The sequence below is a fragment of the Mus musculus genome, chromosome 13 (assembly GCF_000001635.26).
Source record: "Mus musculus strain C57BL/6J chromosome 13, GRCm38.p6 C57BL/6J".
Classification (NCBI taxonomy): domain Eukaryota; kingdom Metazoa; phylum Chordata; class Mammalia; order Rodentia; family Muridae; genus Mus; species Mus musculus.
This window is the reverse complement of record NC_000079.6, coordinates 77,410,930-77,429,782: the sequence shown is the minus strand read 5'-3', so window position 1 is coordinate 77,429,782 and position 18,853 is coordinate 77,410,930. Positions and strand designations below refer to the sequence as shown.

At 40.1% G+C, this 18,853-nt stretch overlaps 1 protein-coding gene across 3 annotated transcripts in view; it reads right to left on the bottom strand.

Moving 5' to 3' along the window:
• The window catches only part of 2210408I21Rik (RIKEN cDNA 2210408I21 gene), a 478,255-nt gene that overhangs the window by 184,003 nt on the left and 275,399 nt on the right, over positions 1–18,853 (bottom strand). Inside the window, exon 20 of one of the 3 annotated variants that reach the window (XM_006517397.4) lies at positions 9,028–14,851. The exons of the other annotated variants lie outside the window; for them this stretch is intronic. Coding sequence (XP_006517460.1) covers positions 14,845–14,851 — 7 coding nt within the window. The 3' untranslated portion in view covers positions 9,028–14,844. Of the gene's footprint in view, positions 1–9,027; positions 14,852–18,853 lie in introns of those variants that run through there. 3 annotated transcript variants of the gene reach the window in all.

Sequence of the window (18,853 nt, the reverse complement as noted above, 5' to 3'; positions counted from 1 at the left end):
TTCTTTAAGGACTTGTAACTCTTTAGCAGTGTTCTCCTGTATTTCTTTAAGTGATTTATTAAAGTCCTTCTTGATGTCCTCTACCATCATCATGAGATATGCTTTTAAATCTAGGTCTAGGTTTTCGGGTGTGTTGGGGTGCCCTGGACTGGGCGAAGAGGGAGTGCTGGGTTCTGATGATGGTGAGTGGTCTTGGTTCCTGTTAGTAGGATTCCTACGTTTACCTTTCGCCATCTGGTAATCTCTGGAGTTAGTAGTTATAGTTGACTCTGTTTAGAGATTGTTCTTCTGGTGATTCTGTTACCGTCTCTCAGCAGACCTGGGAGGCAGATTCTCTCCTCTGAGTTTCAGTGCTCAGAGCACTCTCTGCTGGCAAGCTCTCTTACAGGGAAGCTGCGCAGATATCTTGTTTTTGGACCTCCTCCTGGTCGAAGAAGAAGGCCCAAAACAGGGCCTCTCTCGGAAGCTGTGTTGCTTTGGCAGTTCCCAGAAGCTGTCAGCTTCTGTGGTGCAGACTCTCACCTGTGCAGACTAAATTCCTAAGTTCCAGGGAGTCCTGGAACCAAGATGGCGACCGCTGCTCCTGAGGCTGAGGCCGCCTCCTGAGCCAGGCGGACACCTGACCTCTGGTCCGGACGGTGGCCGGCTGTCTGCGGCCCGCCAAGGGTGCTGCCTCAGCGGCTCTGTGCTTCTGCCCGTCCCAGAAGCTGTCCGGTTCTCTGGCGCACCCTCTAACCTGTTCAGACTAATTTGCTAAGTTCTGCTGAGTTCCGGAACCAAGATGGCGACTGCTGCTGCTGAGGCTGAGGCCGCCTCACAAGCCAGGCGGACACCTGTCCTCTGGTCCGGATGGTGGCCGGCTGTCTGCGGCCCGCCAAGGGTGCTGCCTCAGCGGCTCTCAATGAAATCATTTCTAAGAGGAAAACTCATAGCTCTGAGTGCCTCCAAATGGAAACAAAAAGAACTATTCAAATAATCAACCAAGCCAGGAGCTGGTTCTTTGAGAAAATCAACAAGATAGAATAACCCTTAGGCAGACTAACTAGAGGGTACAGGGATATTATCCTAATTAACAAAATCAGAAGTGAAAAGTGAGACATAACAACAGAACCTGAGGAAATCCAAAACATCATCAGATCCTACTACAAAAGGATATACTCAACAAAACTGGAAAACCTGGATGAAATGGAAGAATCTCTAGACAGATACCAGGTACCAAAGTCAAATCGGGTAAATGATGTACTAAGCTCAAGTCTAAGTGGATCAAGGAACTCTACACAAAACCAGAGACACTGAAAATCATAGAGGAGAAAGTGGGGAAAAGCGTTGAAGACATCGACACAGGGGGAAAATTCCTGAACAGAAAAGCAATGGTTTGTGCTGTAAGATTGGGGATCGAGAAATGGGACCTCATAAAATTGCAAAGCATCTGTAAGGCAAAAGACACTGTCATTAATAAAAAAGGCCACCAAGAGATTGGAAAGGATCTTTACCAACCTTAAATCAAATAGGGGAGTAATATCCAATATATATAAAGAACACAAGAAGATGAACTCCAGAAAATCAAATAACCCTATTAAAAATGGGGTACAGAGCTAAACAAAGAATTCTTAACCGAGGAATACTAAATGGCTGAGAAACACCTGAAAAAATGTTCAACATGCTTAATCATCAGGGAAATGCAAATCAGAACAACCCTGAGATTCCTCCTCATACCATGGCTTAGATAAAAAAATTCAAGTGACAGCAGACACTGGAGAGGATGTGGAGAAAGAGGAACACTTCTCTTTTGTTGGTGGGATTGCAATCTGGTACAACTCTCTGGAAATCATTCTGGCAGTTCCTCAGAAAGTTGTACATAGTACTACTGGAAGATACAGAAATTTCTCTCCTGGGCATATACCCAGATGTTCCACTGGTAATAAGTGTCGCATCCACCCTGATCAGCAGGAAAGACGCAACACCACGTTGTCCTTCTTCAAGCAGGTTTATTCAGGAACACTTCACATTGCAATGCAGGAACGGGAATCTGCCAAACAACCCTGTGGCGTGCCTTAAATACCCTACTGACTCCTCCCAATCACCCCAGCACAAACTGGCAGTCCATTGGTTCACCACAAGTGAAGACACCTCAGGCGAGCTGATGAGGCATGGTGTCTGTGCAGTGCAGGCAGCTGGGATGTGGCTAAGTCAGAGGTAATAAGGAAGTCAGGCGCAGGTTATAAGACCTGGCAGCCGTCCTGGGCGCCATCTTGGGGCAGCGGCCACACCTGCTCCTCACAAATAAGGACACATGCTCCACTATGTTCATAGCAGCCATAATTATTTATAATAGCCAGAAGCTGGAAAGAACTCAGATGTCCTTCAACAGAGGAATGGATACTGAAGATGTGGTACATTTATACAGTGGAGTTCTACTCAGCAATTAAAAACAACAAATTCATGAAATTCTTAGGCAAATGCATGCATCTGGAGGATATCATCCTGAGTGAGGGAACCCAATTACAAAAGAACACACATGATAAGCACTCACTAATAAGCAGATATTAACCCAAAACTTAGAATATCCAAGATACAATTTGCAAAACACATGAAACTCAAGTAAAAGGAAGACCAAAGTATGGATACTTTGGTCATTCTTAGAATGGTGAACAAAATACCCATGGACAGAGTAACAGGGACAAAGTTCAGAGGCAAGACGGAAGGACCATGCAGAGATTGCCCTACTCAGGGATCCATCCCGTATAAAACCACCAAACCCAGGCACTATTGCATATGCCAGCAAGATTTTGCTGACAGGACCCTGATATAGTGGTCTCTTGAGAGGCCATGCCAGTGCCTGGCAACTATAGAAGTGGATGCTCACAGTCATCTATTGGATGGAACATAGGGCCCCTATTTTAGGAGCTAGAGAATGTACCCAAGGAGCTGAAGGGGTCTGCAATCCTATAGGAGGAACAACAATATGAACTAACCAGTATCCCCCAGAGTTGAGTCTTTAGTTGCATGTTTAGCAGAGGATGGCCTGTTTGGCCATCAAATGGGAGGAGAGGCCCTTGGTCTTGGGAAGATCATATGCCCCAGTAAAGGAGAATGACAGGGCCTAGAAGTGGGAGTGGGTGGGTTGGGGAGTAGGGTGGGGGAGGGTATAGGGGGCTTTGGGGATAGCATGTGAAATGTAAATGAAGAAAATATCTAATAAAATGTTATAAAAAGGAAAATTAATTCTAATATTTTACCAGCATCATTCATAAGACTAGTTTTTTGTTGTTGTTGTTTGTTTTTTTCTCTTTTTTTGGTGATTGCTTAAAAAATACAACCTGTTTCTCTATTGTAAGGAGTTATTCTAGCAATAACAAGGGAATGGTGAATGTCATGGTGAATATTTTGAAATGAAAATATATAAAGTGAAGAGACACAAGACATAAAGGTTCTGGGAGTGGAGAGAGGGCGTATAAAATGGGAAAGAAGGCTCTAAAAATAGAAGCTAAGGGAAGCCATAAAATAAAATGATTCTCAGCAAAGCAGAAGAATTCAATAATTACCTTTAGCAAGTTGCAGCTTGACGGAAATAATATAAACATTCAAGACTAAATTGCAGGAGGTAGGGATCTAAATTCGGAGACTTTATCTTTAAACCCTTGCTGAATGGTTTCAACAGTTAAGAACTCTTTTATTACATTTTGGATGACTATATTAGTACTGCTCTTGATTTACTGAGTATCTTTGTGCCCGTGATTCCAAAGTGTTCTGAAAATACCTTGTGAAAAGTGTGATGTCCTTTAATGGTATGGATAAACTGAGGGATATGGGGCCTATGTTTACTGTCTCAATTAATCAGTACTAACATTAGAGATGAAATTGAAGGCTTTTCAGTTATCCACTATAGGGCTGTTTTCTGTCCCATGCAAAATTATCTGTAATGAACTTTTCACAGGAATAATGTGGATTTCTAAGAAAAAAAATCATCAGCATAAAACCTTAGTATTGTTCACACTATAGCAATAATAAGAACATTAGTACTAGAATTTTTAAAATTCTCAGAAAACCCATATAGCTCTGTTCTTTAGTGCACTATTAGTAATTCCTATTATTATTTTCAGAAGCAATTACTTTCAAACTAAAAAAAAGTTTTCAAAATCAACACATCTTTTTTTTTGTAATGTATAAAATATTTAGACAATTAGAGTGGTTTCTAATTAAGCACAAAAACTCCTGAATGGTTAAACTGATGACCACAGGCATATTTTATAGATCTTGTAAGCATTAATGAATATATAGGTTTCAAAATAAGGTATACAGCCACTTTTTTCACTTAATACTGAACACAAGTAGGTGATCATTCTGTGACAACACTTGGACAAGATTGTGTTCTGAAAGTACAGGTAAAGGCTGGTGTGTTTAAGAATGTCCACAGGAATTGTTACTTTTTGGCTCCATTATGGCCTGGTCCAAATAATACCCAACTACAGTTTAAGACACTGTGCAAGGAAGCTGCCACCAAACTGGCCCTTCCTATTCTAACCAGAACAACACGATTCCTAGATATCACCAGACATCCTCCAGACAATATGCCTGATATAACCATGATACATTTCACGCAGCCTCTATCCCAAAAGTTCATCAGCAATCTCCCTGATGTTACATTGAATGAGTGTAAACTTGGAGCATATTATTAAATTCTGGATTTGATACAAGTTGCCAAAACTATTATGTACCAGTCAACAACTATCTTGTTGTTCTTAAATATCTCCTGACATTTTCTCCGTTTTCAACCCTTTCTTTCAATACTATCTACCAAGGATAGCTCTAATGTAAATGGTCTCTAAAATATAAAACTCTTTGTGTTTAGGAAGACCACACAACTGTACCCTTTCTCCCGCTTCCCCCTTTTCCTTCCTCGTTTAGTATGTTGAAACATTGGATTACTTTCACTAAGATACTAAAAACAAATCTCAGTGTCTTATTTAGGACTGAGCCACCTAAGACAGCTCTCTAGTCTGAGCATAGTTTACTCACTTTCCAGTATGTACTTGTTAAGAGAGAAAGTAAGCACAAATGAAGGAAAGAAATTCCAGGTGAAAGGTTGTCATATTGGTGAAAGAAGAAAAAGCAAAAGCTGTATGTGTAATTTATACAAAGTTGTGGATTACTAAAATAATTATTTCTCCTAAAAAGGGATGATTTTAGAACACACACAGATTAACAGAAAGAAGTAGTGACTGTTGTTCATTGATATAACTCCAAGTGCCAAAGGCATGTGATAGACATTAGTAGATATTTGTTGAATTAACAGATAAATGTGTCACAAGATTATTCTTAAAGGTACTATGATGTTTTAGATATTCTTTAAATTTTCATTTGACCCTCAGTTTCTTAACTAGATTTTATAAATAGAAGATACCTAGAATAGCCTAAGTTTATTGTATACATTTCATTGCATAAATATATGCAATACAGTTCTTTGAAAAAATATATCTGTAAACAGATATACAGGAAAACAAATACTGCCTATAAGTGTGAATATTGCATACGAAAATACTTCATTAAGAGAGAGACCAGGGAAGGTATTGCGGGATCCTCCAGTAGTACTATGTCCAATTTTCTGAGGAACCGCCAGACTGATTTCCAGAGTGGTTGTACAAGCTTGCAATCCCACCAACAATGTGTCCCAACCGGTAAGAAGGACACATGCTCCACTATGTTCATAGCAGCCTTATTTATAATAGCCAGAAGCTGGAAAGAACCCAGATGTCCTTCAACAGAGGAATGGATACAGAAAATGTGGTACATTTACACAATGGAATACTACTCAGCTATTAAAAGGAATGAATTTATGAAATTCCTAGGCAAATGGTTGGACCTGGAGGGCATCATCCTGAGTGAGGTAACACAATCACAAAAGAACTCAAATGATATGTACTCACTGATAAGTGGATATTAGCCCAGAAACTTAGTATACCTGAGATATAAGATACAATTTGCAAAACATATGAAACTGAAGAAGAACGAAGACCAAAGTGTGGACACTTTGCCCCTTCTTAGAATTGGAAACAATCACCCATGGAAGGAGTTACAGAGACAAAGTTTGGAGCTGAGACAAAAGGATGGACCATCTAGAGACTGCCATATCCAGGGATCCATCCCATAATTAGCCTCCAAACGATGACACCATTGCATACACTAGCAAGCATTTGCTGCAAGGACCCTGATATAGCTGTTTCTTGTGAGACTAGGCCGGGGCCTAGCAAACACAGAAGTGGATGCTCACAGTCAGCTAATGGATGGATCACAGGGCTCCCAATGGAGGAGCTAGAGAAAGTATCCAAGGAGCTAAAGAGATCTGCAACCCTGTAGGTGGAACAACATTATGAACTAACCAGTACGCCGGAGCTCTTGACTCTAGCTGCATATGTATCAAAAGATGGCCTAGTTGGCCATCACTGGAAAGAGAGGCCCATTGGACACACAAACTTTATATGCCTCAGTACAGGGGAACGCCAGGGCCAAAAAGTGGGAATGGGTGAGTAGGGGAGTGGGGGTGGAAGGTATGGGGGACTTTTGGGATAGCATTGGAAATGTAATTGAGGAAAATACGTAATAAAAAAATATTAAAAAAAAAAAAAAAGAAGAGAGAGACCTTTCCGATCTGCACCAGTTCCGGGCCACCTTGGGTATGAACTCGGCAGATGATTCCACAGTCCCCAGAGGACTCTCTATGCCGCAGGCACCCTAGCATGCCCAGGATCTTAGGATCACTGGTGAGTGGAATGCAACATCTGTTCCAAAACAATCGTGAGGGGCCTGTGACAGCAGAAGCAAGGACACAGGAGCTCTGCCTGACCAGCGACTTGGGTTCCCTTCTGGTCAGTGCTGGTATACCTTGGTTTTGAACACAGCAGACAGCCCCACAGTCCCCAGAGGAGATACCACTTCCAGGTGCTATAACATACATAGGATCTTACGGTTCCAGGATCCCAGGATCCCGGGATCCCAGGAGCTTGGCCACACAAGGATCTCCGGGTGGAGAAGAAGGTTGACTGCCAAGAACTATGACACACCTAGAATCTCAGGTTCACAGGATCACAGAGAAAGATTGACTCTGAAGAGGCCTGAATCAACCCAGATTACAGGAAGAACAGGCTCCAATCAGATATACTGAGGACAGCAAGCACTTGAGATAATCAGATGGCAGGAGGCAAGTGTAACAACATAAGCAACAGAAAGAAAGGCTACTTGGCATCATCAGAACCAAACTCTCCCACTACAGCAAGTCCTGGATACACCATCACACCAGAAAAGCAAGACATGGATCTAAAGTCAGTTCTCATGATGATGATGGAGGACTATAAGAAGGAAATAAATGACTACCTTAAAGAAATACAGGAGGACACTTCCAATCAGGAGAAAGAATTGAACAAAACCTTCCAGGATCTAAAAATAGACGTAGAAAGAGTAAAAAATTCACAAAGGGAGACCACTCTGAAAATAGAAAACCTAGAAATAAAGTCAGGAGCCAAGGATGCAAGCATAACCAACAGAATACAAGAGATAGAAGAGAGAATCTCAGGTGCAGGAGATAGAGAACATTGACACAGCAATCAAAGAACATGCAAAATGCAAAAGACCCTAACCGAAAACATCCAGGAAATCCAGGACACAATGAGAAGACCAAACCTAAGGATAATAGGTATAGACGACAAGGAAGATTTCCAACTTAAAGGGCCAGTAAACATCTTCAACAAAATTATAGAAGAAAACTTCCCCAACCTAAGGAAAGAGATGTCCATGAACATACAAGAAACATACAGAACTCCAAATAGTTTGGATCAGAAAAGAAATTCCTCCCATCACATAATAATCAAAACACCTAATGCACAATACAAAGAAAGAATATTAAAAGCAGTAAGGGAAAAAGGTCAAGTAACATATAAAGGCAGACCTATCAGAATTACACCTGACTTCTTCTCAGAGACTATGAAAGGCAGAAGATCCTGGGCAGATGTCATACAGACCCTAAGAGAACACAAATTCCACCCCAGGCTACTATACCCAGCAAAACTCTCAATTACCATAGATGGAGAAACCAAGGTATTCAATGACAAAACCAAATTTACACAATATCTTTCCACAAATCCAGCCCTTCAAAAGACAATAAAGGGAAAACTTCAACCCAATGAGAGAAATGAAGCTCAAGAAAAAGCAAGAAAGTAATCTTTCAACAAACCTAAAGAAGATAGCCACATGAACAGAATTCCAACTCTAACAACAAAAATAACAGGAAGCAACAGTGACTTTTCCTTAATATCTCCTAATATCAACGGATTCAATTCCCCAATAAAAAGACATAGACTAACAGACTTGTTTAGTAAACAGAACCCAACTTTTTTTTTAATGGATACAGAAAATATGGTACATTTTCACAATGAAGTACTATACAGCTATTTAAAACAATGAATTTATGAAATTTTTAGACAAATGGACGGATCTGGAGGATATCATCTTGAGGGAACCCAATCACAAAAGAATACACATGATATGCACTCACTGATAAGTGGATATTAGCCCAGAAGCTCAGAATCCTCTTTAGAATGGGGAAGAAAATAACCATGGATGTAGTTACAGAGACAAAATTCAGATTAGACCCTGAAGGAATGACCATCCAAAGACTGCCTCACTTGGGGGGTCCATCTCATAAACAACCACCAAACTCAGATACTAGGCAGATGCCAACAGGAGCCTGCTGACAGGAGCATGAGATAGCTGTTTCCTGGGAGGCTCTGCCAGTGCCTGGCAAATACAGAAGTGGATACTCACAGTCATTGATTGGATGAAGCACACAGTCCTCAGTGAAGGAGCTAGAGAAAGTACGCAGGGAGCTGAAGGGGTCTGAAGCCCCATAGGAGGAACAACAATATGAACTATCCAGTACCCCCAGAGCTTCTTGGAAATATACCACCAATCAAAGAAAACACATGATGGAACTTGTGACTCTAGCTTTATATGTCGCAGAGGATGGCCTAGTAGGTCATCAATGGGAGGAGAGGCCCTTGGTCCTGTGAAGGCTCTATGCCCCAGTATAGGGAAATGCCAGGACCACGAATGGAATTTGGTGGTTTGTGGAGCAGGGGGCAGGTGGAGCGAATAGGGGATTTTTGGAGGGAAAACTAGGAAATGTGATAACATTTGAAATGTAAATAAAGAAAATATCTAATTTTAAAAAAAGAAAAAAAAGAAGAGAGAATTGAACTTTTTTGAAAAGATAAAGTATTTTCTTCAGATGGAGAAGTTATTGTATATATGTTGAATTTGTAAAAAGGATTCAGTCTCTCAGGGCTATTACTTAGGTTCAGTAGGACAGAGAAACTTGTGAAGAGTCCATTAGGTAATGACTAGCATTGCCAGGGCTGCTGGCATCACTTCTGACCCACTGCTAACAGTTCTTAGTTAAAGCAGCCCTATAATCATAGGCTTAGCCTTAAACAGCACTTACAGCCATGACCAGAAAGAACACACCAGAAGCTGAGGGTGACCTGAGGGTCATTTTACCCTGTTCCTTCTTGAGGAAACTTTTTCTGAATCAAAACTACAAAGGTCATATCCCAGATAATGTCAGAGAGAACCCACAGCAATTCAGAAAGCAATGCTGAAAACTGTAATCAAGTTCTACTACCTAAGTGGCACATAGGCTGATGGACTGATGACAAAGCAGAAACCCCTAATCGAGAAGTCAGCATGTTGTTAAGGACAGGGTTAGAGCAGAAGTAATGGTAGCGTGGTTACAAAGTCAAGCAGAGCAGTGATCTCTAAGAACACCACTGTTTCTTGTTGCTTTCTAATTTGACTTGGATATGACATAGCAAGGTGAATGCAGTGTGTGTGTGTGTGCATGTGTGTGAGAGAGAGGGGGGAGGGAGGGGGAAGACAGAGAAAGGGAGGGAAGGAGGTGAGAGGGAGAGAGATTCAGCTCAGATAAACCTGATAACTGTTCACTTTCCCCAAGGGGTTCTTGGTGATTCCACCCATGCCTAGAAAAACCAAATACAATTAATAATTAAGATCTATTTACACATCACTCTGCTCTATTGGATAGCAGGCTCTCTCAGGATAGGCATATGGCAAGATGATACTTGCCATCTACTAGCTGACTTATATTTCATACAGAGTAACAGAATCTTTTCAACTAGTTGTTGCTGGGCTACAATCTTGGCTATATCTATGGAGACCTGTGCATTGTGTAGAGGAATTCTAATCTAGAAGCATGGCTGCTCTGGCAATAGATCACATCCAATGGTGATCTTGTTGGAATACAGACACACCCTTAGTATACACCTTAATCTCTAACAATGAAGGTAAAATTACTTTGTACAAAAAAGCAGTCATGTTGAAGATGATGTCTAATGAGTGGGCAGACAAAGTGACAAATCAGAGAAAGATTTGGCAGGATGAGTCTAACTCACATGAGAACAGCAGTGGAAGAGAGGCTACCAAAGAGCAGTGAGAGAGAAAAAAGGAGGTGTTCCTCCTACGGTATGTGTGTGTGTGTGCCAGTTTAACGGAGACCGTTTTATAGAGACAGATTACAGAAAGAACAAGCTAGACACAGATAAAGATAGACCTAATCAGAGAATGAGAAATCTTCAGCCAGAAGATTAGAATATATTGCCAGAGTTAGTATGAAGCCAGGCGGAGCAACTCAACTGAAAAACTGCTGAATTGAATCAGTCATCGTGGAAGTCTGTGGGGCTAGAAGTTCCCAGGCCTAGACTTGGGGATTTGGGCATATGGGGACCTTGTTACCAGACAGGCATAAGAAATGGTAAGGTTGAATGAGCTCAAATCCTGGGCATCTCAGAACTGAGAATGGCAGGAGTGGAGCCACTCCCTACCTGCCTTTACCTTCTCTGGAACATGTAACCATGACACCCCACTGGGGACCATGTAGCATGAACCCTGGAGTTCTCCGTGCTAATAAGTTATCTAGACAGCCCCGGAGTGTTTAGCCAATGAGCTTCCCTTCCTGAATACTCCTTTCCGCAAAAGGTATTTAATTCTTGGTTCATCCTGAATAAAGTGTATATATTCACATCCACCATCAAGTAAACCAGTATGCTGAAGCAAGGATTATCTCTGAGAGCTGTTTTATTGAGGATCTCTGTGGGGGAAGGCGTTAATCTTAAAGTGCATAGTCCCGAGAAAGTCTTTCTCCCCTACAGTCCTGGACAGGTTCCACTCATCCCAGGCTCTGCCTTCTGCTTCTTGCCTCATGCCTGACACCCTAAGGGGAACCCCAGCGGCACTAGAGCACCCAGAGAGGAGGCCAGGAACCAGAGCTTCCACCGCAGTTTGTGCTGTTTCTGCTACTAGTGCCTCGAAAGAAGACTCGGAATGTGGACCCACGTTCCAGACTTCACTCTGCCTCCCCTGAGTGGGTGTGGAGGTAGCGCCCTGGCAACACTAGCAGCGAGGCAGGATGAGCAGGAGGACATAGGGATAGTTAGAACAAAGAGAGAAACATTCTGGGCTCAGCCACGGTGTTTATCTGCACAGCTTGGGTATGGCTCTCATCTCATCTCTTTTGCTGAGGAAATTAAAGTGAACGTTACTTCATTGATGTAACAGCTGGTATTTGGGGGAATCCAATACTGCCTTTTGCTTCTTGTATAGGGTTACCCTTGGCTATGACTGGTACTGGGGCTCTGACAGTCCAATATATTCCTGAACTCATCACCAGCTTTGGCTTCTAGAATAGGTGTGCAAAAGGCTCTGTTTTCACTGTTGCTTAAACTAGCCAGTAGTTTAGATTCTCAATGCCTTGGTTTCCTGGATATTGAATGAGAATAAAAATACTCATCCATGCAGGGTCAACATGAAGACAAAATGAGATGATATAGATAATTCTTATGTCACTGGTGTTAGGTAAATGAATGGCCCTTATTATTGAATTGTGTCCCCTACCATTACCTCCTGCTGCAATAAAATATGCATTAGTTTTAAGACAGGAAATGAGTTGTAGCCAGGAAAATATCACCTACAAGCATTTTCACGCACATCCAAAGAAGATCTAGAAATATGAAAATAATCAGTATTTTACCAAAATTTTTAAAGTGAGTAAATGTCTTTTCTGAATCCTCTCTTACAAGATCTTATAGCTTCACTAATTATAATTTTATGAATAAAAATAGGTGAGTAATTCAGCTGCTATGTCTTCCTTATATTTAGAAAACAAGCATAATTACTCTGAGAAAATGAGATACCTTATTTGTCAAATCAAGACTTTTACGAAAATTATTATGTATTCATACAAGAGTTCTCTAAATTGCTCTTGTTAAAATTTCAAGTACCTGAGAAATGAAGAACTATAAAAGGCATTTTCTTTATTTAGAATCTGAAGAAAATGATTATAGTAAAGACAACTTCCCTCAGAACATCTTAATATAAGAATTTGGAAAATGTCAGTTTCCTTTTTACCAAAGTTGTAGAAATAGATGCTAAATTTAAACATTCAATACTCATCACTAGATAGTGAGTTTTAGACGTCCCTCTTTTCAGTGGTAGAATGCTGGACCATGAGGCCAGCAGGACCTTCCCCTTCTCCAACACCCAAGTAGCTGCTCTAAAATCCATCAGATGACCTAGGATACTACTGACCTGGAGACACTGGAGAGGCTCAGAGCTTTCAAATGAGGATTCTGCTGTCTTGCGCGTGTGCCTGACTGGCCAGCAAGAATGACACTACAACAGGCTCCTTCTGCACACGTTTATTGGGAGAGCTTGATTGCAAAGGCGAAGAGACCCCAAGCCCAGAACTGGTGCTGCTTATACAGGCCTAGGAGAGGCGTGCCTCACACCCAGATTGGTTGTGCTTGGGTTATGCTTACCACCTCATTTGCATGCCTACATCTGATTGGTTAACTTTTCTCTCATCTGATTGGTTAACTTCTCTCTCATCTGATTGGTTAACTTGTCTCTCATCTGATTGGTTAATTTTCAAAACCTCATCTTGGCAAAAAACTTTACTGCCTATGTATGCATGGTGGCCAGCGGTAGCCAGCACCACCCTGCAACGGCACATGTGGCTTCCCACACTGCTGACTCAGACTTCCATCTTACTAACTCTAACCAATGTTAGAAGGAGAAAGATACAGATGACACAAAGTCTATTGTTTCTGCTCCCTAGAACAGGGTTTTTTACGGGGAACACAAACCAAGGCCTGTGGGCCATCCTAACCCCGTTTTCACCCAGTCTGTGGAAAGAAATACTTCAAGTGATGAAAATTAAGTGACTTCTAGATAGAAGTGGAAAGGGAAACCAAGTCTGTAGGTAGGGGTCTCAATACAGAGTTGTCTATGGTGTCTCTCAAGATTCTTCAAATGTTTATGTCCTAACACACAGACCTGAAATAATACAGATATTTTCTCCTACCTCTGATTTACATTAATTTCCCAATTAAAGGTTTGTGTGTAAAAAAACAACATAAGCACTACATGAAGGATAATGTTACAAAACAAAAACAAAAGTATAAACAGGTTGGATTTCAGGTGACTTAGGAGGCACGTGCTTTGGAGAGATTGTGAGCTCAACAGGAGAGGCTGAAAGGAAACTGTGATTTGGAGACACCAGAGGTCAATCTCACTAATTTAAATACACACGTTTATCTACAGATCTAATAGCAAGTCTGTGGGATAGAAATTTAGCACTTATTTCAGTAAAAAATTAGCACAAAACCTGGGATGCTTTCTTTTTTTCCTTTTGGTTTTATCTGTCCATAAACAACCACACATACCTTTGAATGTGGGGGAGGGGGAGCTTAAATTCTGTAGCAGCTTTTGTAAAAATAATGGAAACTAATATAAAAACAGCTTTACCCCCCCCCCCCCCCTGTTTGCCAAGACCAACAATGTGCCAACTCTGTGAAAACTGCTACAGGTGTTGTGCTTGTCAAGAGCTGTAGAACTGGACTGTTCTGACAATCACCAGGATGATTTAAGTAGAAGAATAATTACAGCTCCAACAGGCACTCCTTGAAATTACAGCAAGGCATCTGCATTAAAAGCCACCCTGAGTGTGAACTGCATTGGTCCATGAATCTCTCTTACTGTAATCAGCCCCATTATGAGTGAAAGATACTGTTTAACCCCTCTTCCTTGAGCTCTAAAATTCGTTAGTGGGACAGGGATAGAAAGTCCAAGTCCATTCCTTTATGTGTACATCATGTTGAGCATCTCCCCAGCCCCATAGTTGATTTTTAATTTTTTTTTTGTTTTTAATAATACATTTTATCATTTCTTTGGAGTATTTCATATAACGTATCATCATCACTGCCAGCTGTTCCCAGGCCCACCCCTTTCCCCTACCCCTGTCATTTCCCCACTCATGTCTACTTTCTTTTTTAAGACATGTCTTATAGCACATCTCTCTCCTCTCCTGCCCACTTACAACTCTTCCACCCCCTATTCTGTATGGGAGTATGTTGCAAATGTACTAATTGGGAATGGGCCGTTTCAGGTATTTTCCATTACTTGCTCAAAAACAAACACCGTGAAAGACACGAAAGTTTTCTATATTTTATAAACAACTCTAATAATGCAAAATCATTTTTAGGTAAAGAAAATGAGAAGGATCACTGTTCTAATAGAGGGGAGTCTTCTGAAACTTGACGATGATGATAAGGCACATGAACAAAGCATGGAATAATCAATGTAACTGTTGACGAACGGTCTCAGGGGCAGTTATGTCATAGCCATCACCAATGAGTGGAGTCTTGAGTTACATCATAGCCATCGCCAGTGAGCAGAGTCTTGAACTAAGAACTGTTCAGGTACAGTCTCACTTCTGTCATTTTATGGACTGAAAGCAAAACAAATGAATAAACCATTGCATGTTAATGGCAAGTCAAGGCCAGTGGCAGCCTGGATGTAACCATTCAGTCTGAAATATCAGTAGCAAATTACTAATAACTATTGATAGGGACAGTTGAATTTTTAATAAATTAGCTTTGAATTAGTTTATTTGTATTATTCTTTAATAATTATGTTATTTTGTGTGGATTTTGGAGAATTTTTTTGTGTCCTGCTCAAACAACTGGAAACTTCAGATGCACACATGATCATTTGAGGACTGACTTCGTTGATTTTGACAGTGTTAGGAATCAATCCCCATGCTTGTGAATGCTAGGCTGTGCAGGTGATTTTTCCACCGATTCACATTCCCAGTGGTATTCTTTAAGTTAGGCATGTATGGTCAAAAAACAGTATGTGCATTTATGGAAATGCAACAATGAAAACCACAATTAGAAAATGCCAAAGTGTTCAAGTAAAACATTAAAACAAGAAATGGCAGCACAGCAGGGCAAACAACTGGAACTCACGTTCCTTCTGTCTCTTCCAGAAAACCATGTGGGGCTTCTATTTGTTTTCAAAACTTAAAATTTATTTTGTTTTTGTTTTTGTTTGTTTGTTTGTTTGCTTTGTGGTGCAAGGAATTTAAACTGGGGTCTTACATAAGCTACACAAGCCCCAAATCAATATAACCAAAAAGCACTACTTGTATTTTTCTTGTCTGATGACAAAGATCATTATTATTTAATATCTTACTGATATTACAAGTTAAAGTTTCAGTATGCAGATCATCACTAAGGACATTGTCCTTGTACTGTGATTAGCTTCCCTCTGTGACTGGTGATAAGAACAGTTTCTGTACATGATGGCAGGTGTTAGACTCATTGGCTCCAGGTGTGAAATGTGCTGTCTATGCCGTGGCTAACAGAAACAGTGTGCCTTTTCCTGATGTCAGTGGTTTCCTCTGACACCACTGGGCTATTATAAAAATGTATGTATTGGATGGATGGTAGAATTGTTGATCTCTTCAAGTTACAGCCAGCTCAGAGGAAGCCAAGATTAACAATACCTGCAATTTGATGGCAATGCTTATTTGTGTGGGACTTCACTGTTCTTCATTTGGAAGAAGAAAAGAAAACAAACCAAAGATTCAATCTTACACAGCAAGGCAGTTATATTTAACTATTCTTTCTTTTACTATTTTCAGGTCTATATTGCTCAAATTCACAACTACTGAATTGTTAAGATGAATTTCACTCTTTAATTTGGTATTTCACATGTGGCACTAATAATTATAGGAGTTAAATCACTTTGGGGGAGATTATTCTAAAAGATATCATTTATTTCTTAATGTATTGTATCACAGAACAGGATATCCGCATCCATGAGTTCCTATGCTAGAACCATGAAACATTTCATGTTTTTTTGATAAAATTTTAATATATATATGTTTCTTATCTAGAAATGAAGATATTAAAAAAACTATTTTAGAATTACTTTTAAAATATTTTCAGAATGGACAACTGCTGAAATACAAAAAATATTTTATTATGTACTAATTAACACACACACACACACACACACACACACATATTCACAGGCATTCTCCTGAATCCTTATAAAATATTGTAAATGGATAATATTAATAAAGTTTAAGTAACAGAATTGGTTAGCTTAAGCATATTGGGAGTTATTTAATGTGATAGTTGGCTTAATCAACTTGACACAACCCAGAATTACCTGGGAAGAGAGTCTCAATGAGATAGTGTTTACTTCGGGTTAGCCTGTCTGAAAGAAATGATCTGAACTAAGTTAATTAATGTGGGAAGATCAGTTTACTATGGGCAGCATGATTTACTGTGCAAGGAGTTCTGAATGGTCTGAATAGTGGAGAAATGAATGCAAGGAAGCAAGTGAAAAATGCATGCATTCATTATCTCTATGGGTGACTACGGGTATGCTCAAGTCCTCAAGCCTCTGCCCTTCCCTTTAGCATATGGTGGGCTATAATCTGGAACTTTGACTAAAATAACTCCACCCCCAATTGCTATATTAAGATTGTAGGATCTCTTTTTCTCTCTGCAAATATTAAAATAATTGTCTGCAACAAGAAACATTAATATTTTTTAGTTATGATTAACTCTATTTAAAAATCTTTGTAGATTTGAAAAGAAGAGCAACATCTGTGAGCATTTGCCAGTATAAGGGATGATGCTCACAGGCTGTGGCTAACAAAGCTATGGCCATATATTTTACAAAATCTTTGGATTTACTATGGGTTGTTCTAAGATGTTAGCTAGGGGAACCATCTTTCTAACGTAGGCAAGCAAGCAAACAACTGCCCATCTTTAATAAAGGAAAGGAAGAATGTAGGGATACAAAGTGAGAGCACTGCCTTCATGGGGGTGGGGGAGGGAGATGTCTACAGCACCTGCTTCTGTGAAGTGAGCAGTGGCTGAGCAGCCTCCAGGAATAGGCTGTACTCTCCTTAGGGAATTAATCTTGAACAGTAAACCTACAGGAAACATAGCTAATACTGAATTGTTAAATTTCTTTTTTCCTGACCGTCTTTGTCATTAATGTTTTTGTACAATGTCATTCTAGCTTGAGCCACTCATTAGAAATTTGAGACAGAATCAAAGCTACTTCCTAATCTACAGGTATTCTCCAGAAAGAAAAGTTTCAAGTTAGGAGAAAAGCTGCATAAACTATGTAGACAACTAATGATGACTATTTATTGCTAGTCTTTAACTTATCATCAGGAAACATTTAATATTATTTTCCAACAAAACTATCTTGCTTGATTAACTAGAAGGGGACGAGTACAAAAATCTGGACTAGCGTTGAAGCTAGTAAATATTATGATTGCATTTACTACAGCCATACATCCAAATGACTTACAGAGCAAGCTACTACACCTCTGCCCTGTTATACCACAGAATTCTCCCGGCATCATGCTTTGTGGCTTTTGTCCTGACAAGTTTAAAGTTCAGTCAAGAGGACAGGACCTCTACACGCATGTTGTAGGAGAAAGCGTTAGGAAATACAGACTCTGGATGCATAAACCCGTTTTCAATAAGGGAGGGATTTCTTTTAATGGAAGTTATCAAGATAGATTTCAAGAAAGCAAGGGGCATGCACAGGGTATTTAGCTTAATATATGCAAAAAATGACAAGAATTTTTGTGAAACAGCCAAATAAAATCAAACATGATGAGAACACATTATGAACAAATTATGCTGATTACATCTAATGGGTTTTTACAAGCAAAGTCTAATATAAAACAGGTTTTGGCCCTGTCCTCCAAAAATGAGCCCTGAAATATACTGGCCTCCTTTTCTATTGTAATTATTAGACCATTTCCTGAACTTTGTAGTATGAGTGACATTTGCAAGCCATAACTCTGAAAATTGTATTCACAGAATGCATCTGTAACTGTACAGCTTAAAAGGCGACTGTTCACTTCATCCTATTAGAAGCTCTCTGGCCTCCACAGCACCACTCATCTGGCCTCCACTTCAGGTTCAAGTCATGCAGATTGGACTTGACTCTCAATTATACCAAGTCTTTCTCCAAAGATGACAGTCCAGATACAGTAGAGATAAAATACATCAAGGTTTAAAATAGGCCCGTTCAGCCCCACTGCCGTTTCATCATGAAATGATATAATTCACAATGCCTCTGCCTAGCCTAACATATGTTCTATTCACAGCTGGCGTCACTCTTCATTTGTAATTATTTCCCTTTTCTTCCTTTACCCCATCTTGTAATACTTTGCTTGGTTGAAGACAAATACTGAGAGGCAAAGAGTATTATCATATGATGACCTGTTCCACGGTGTTAAACCCCTGTCAAGGTTTGATTTTAACATGGGGTATCGCTGACAGTACATCAATTCAGGCATCATGTCTGGAATTAGACTATATTAATTATCACTTGAGTGCAATATGCATGAAAATGCTGTTTCATTGACTAAAAGGATTTGACTGAATAAAAATCCATTTCTCAACTG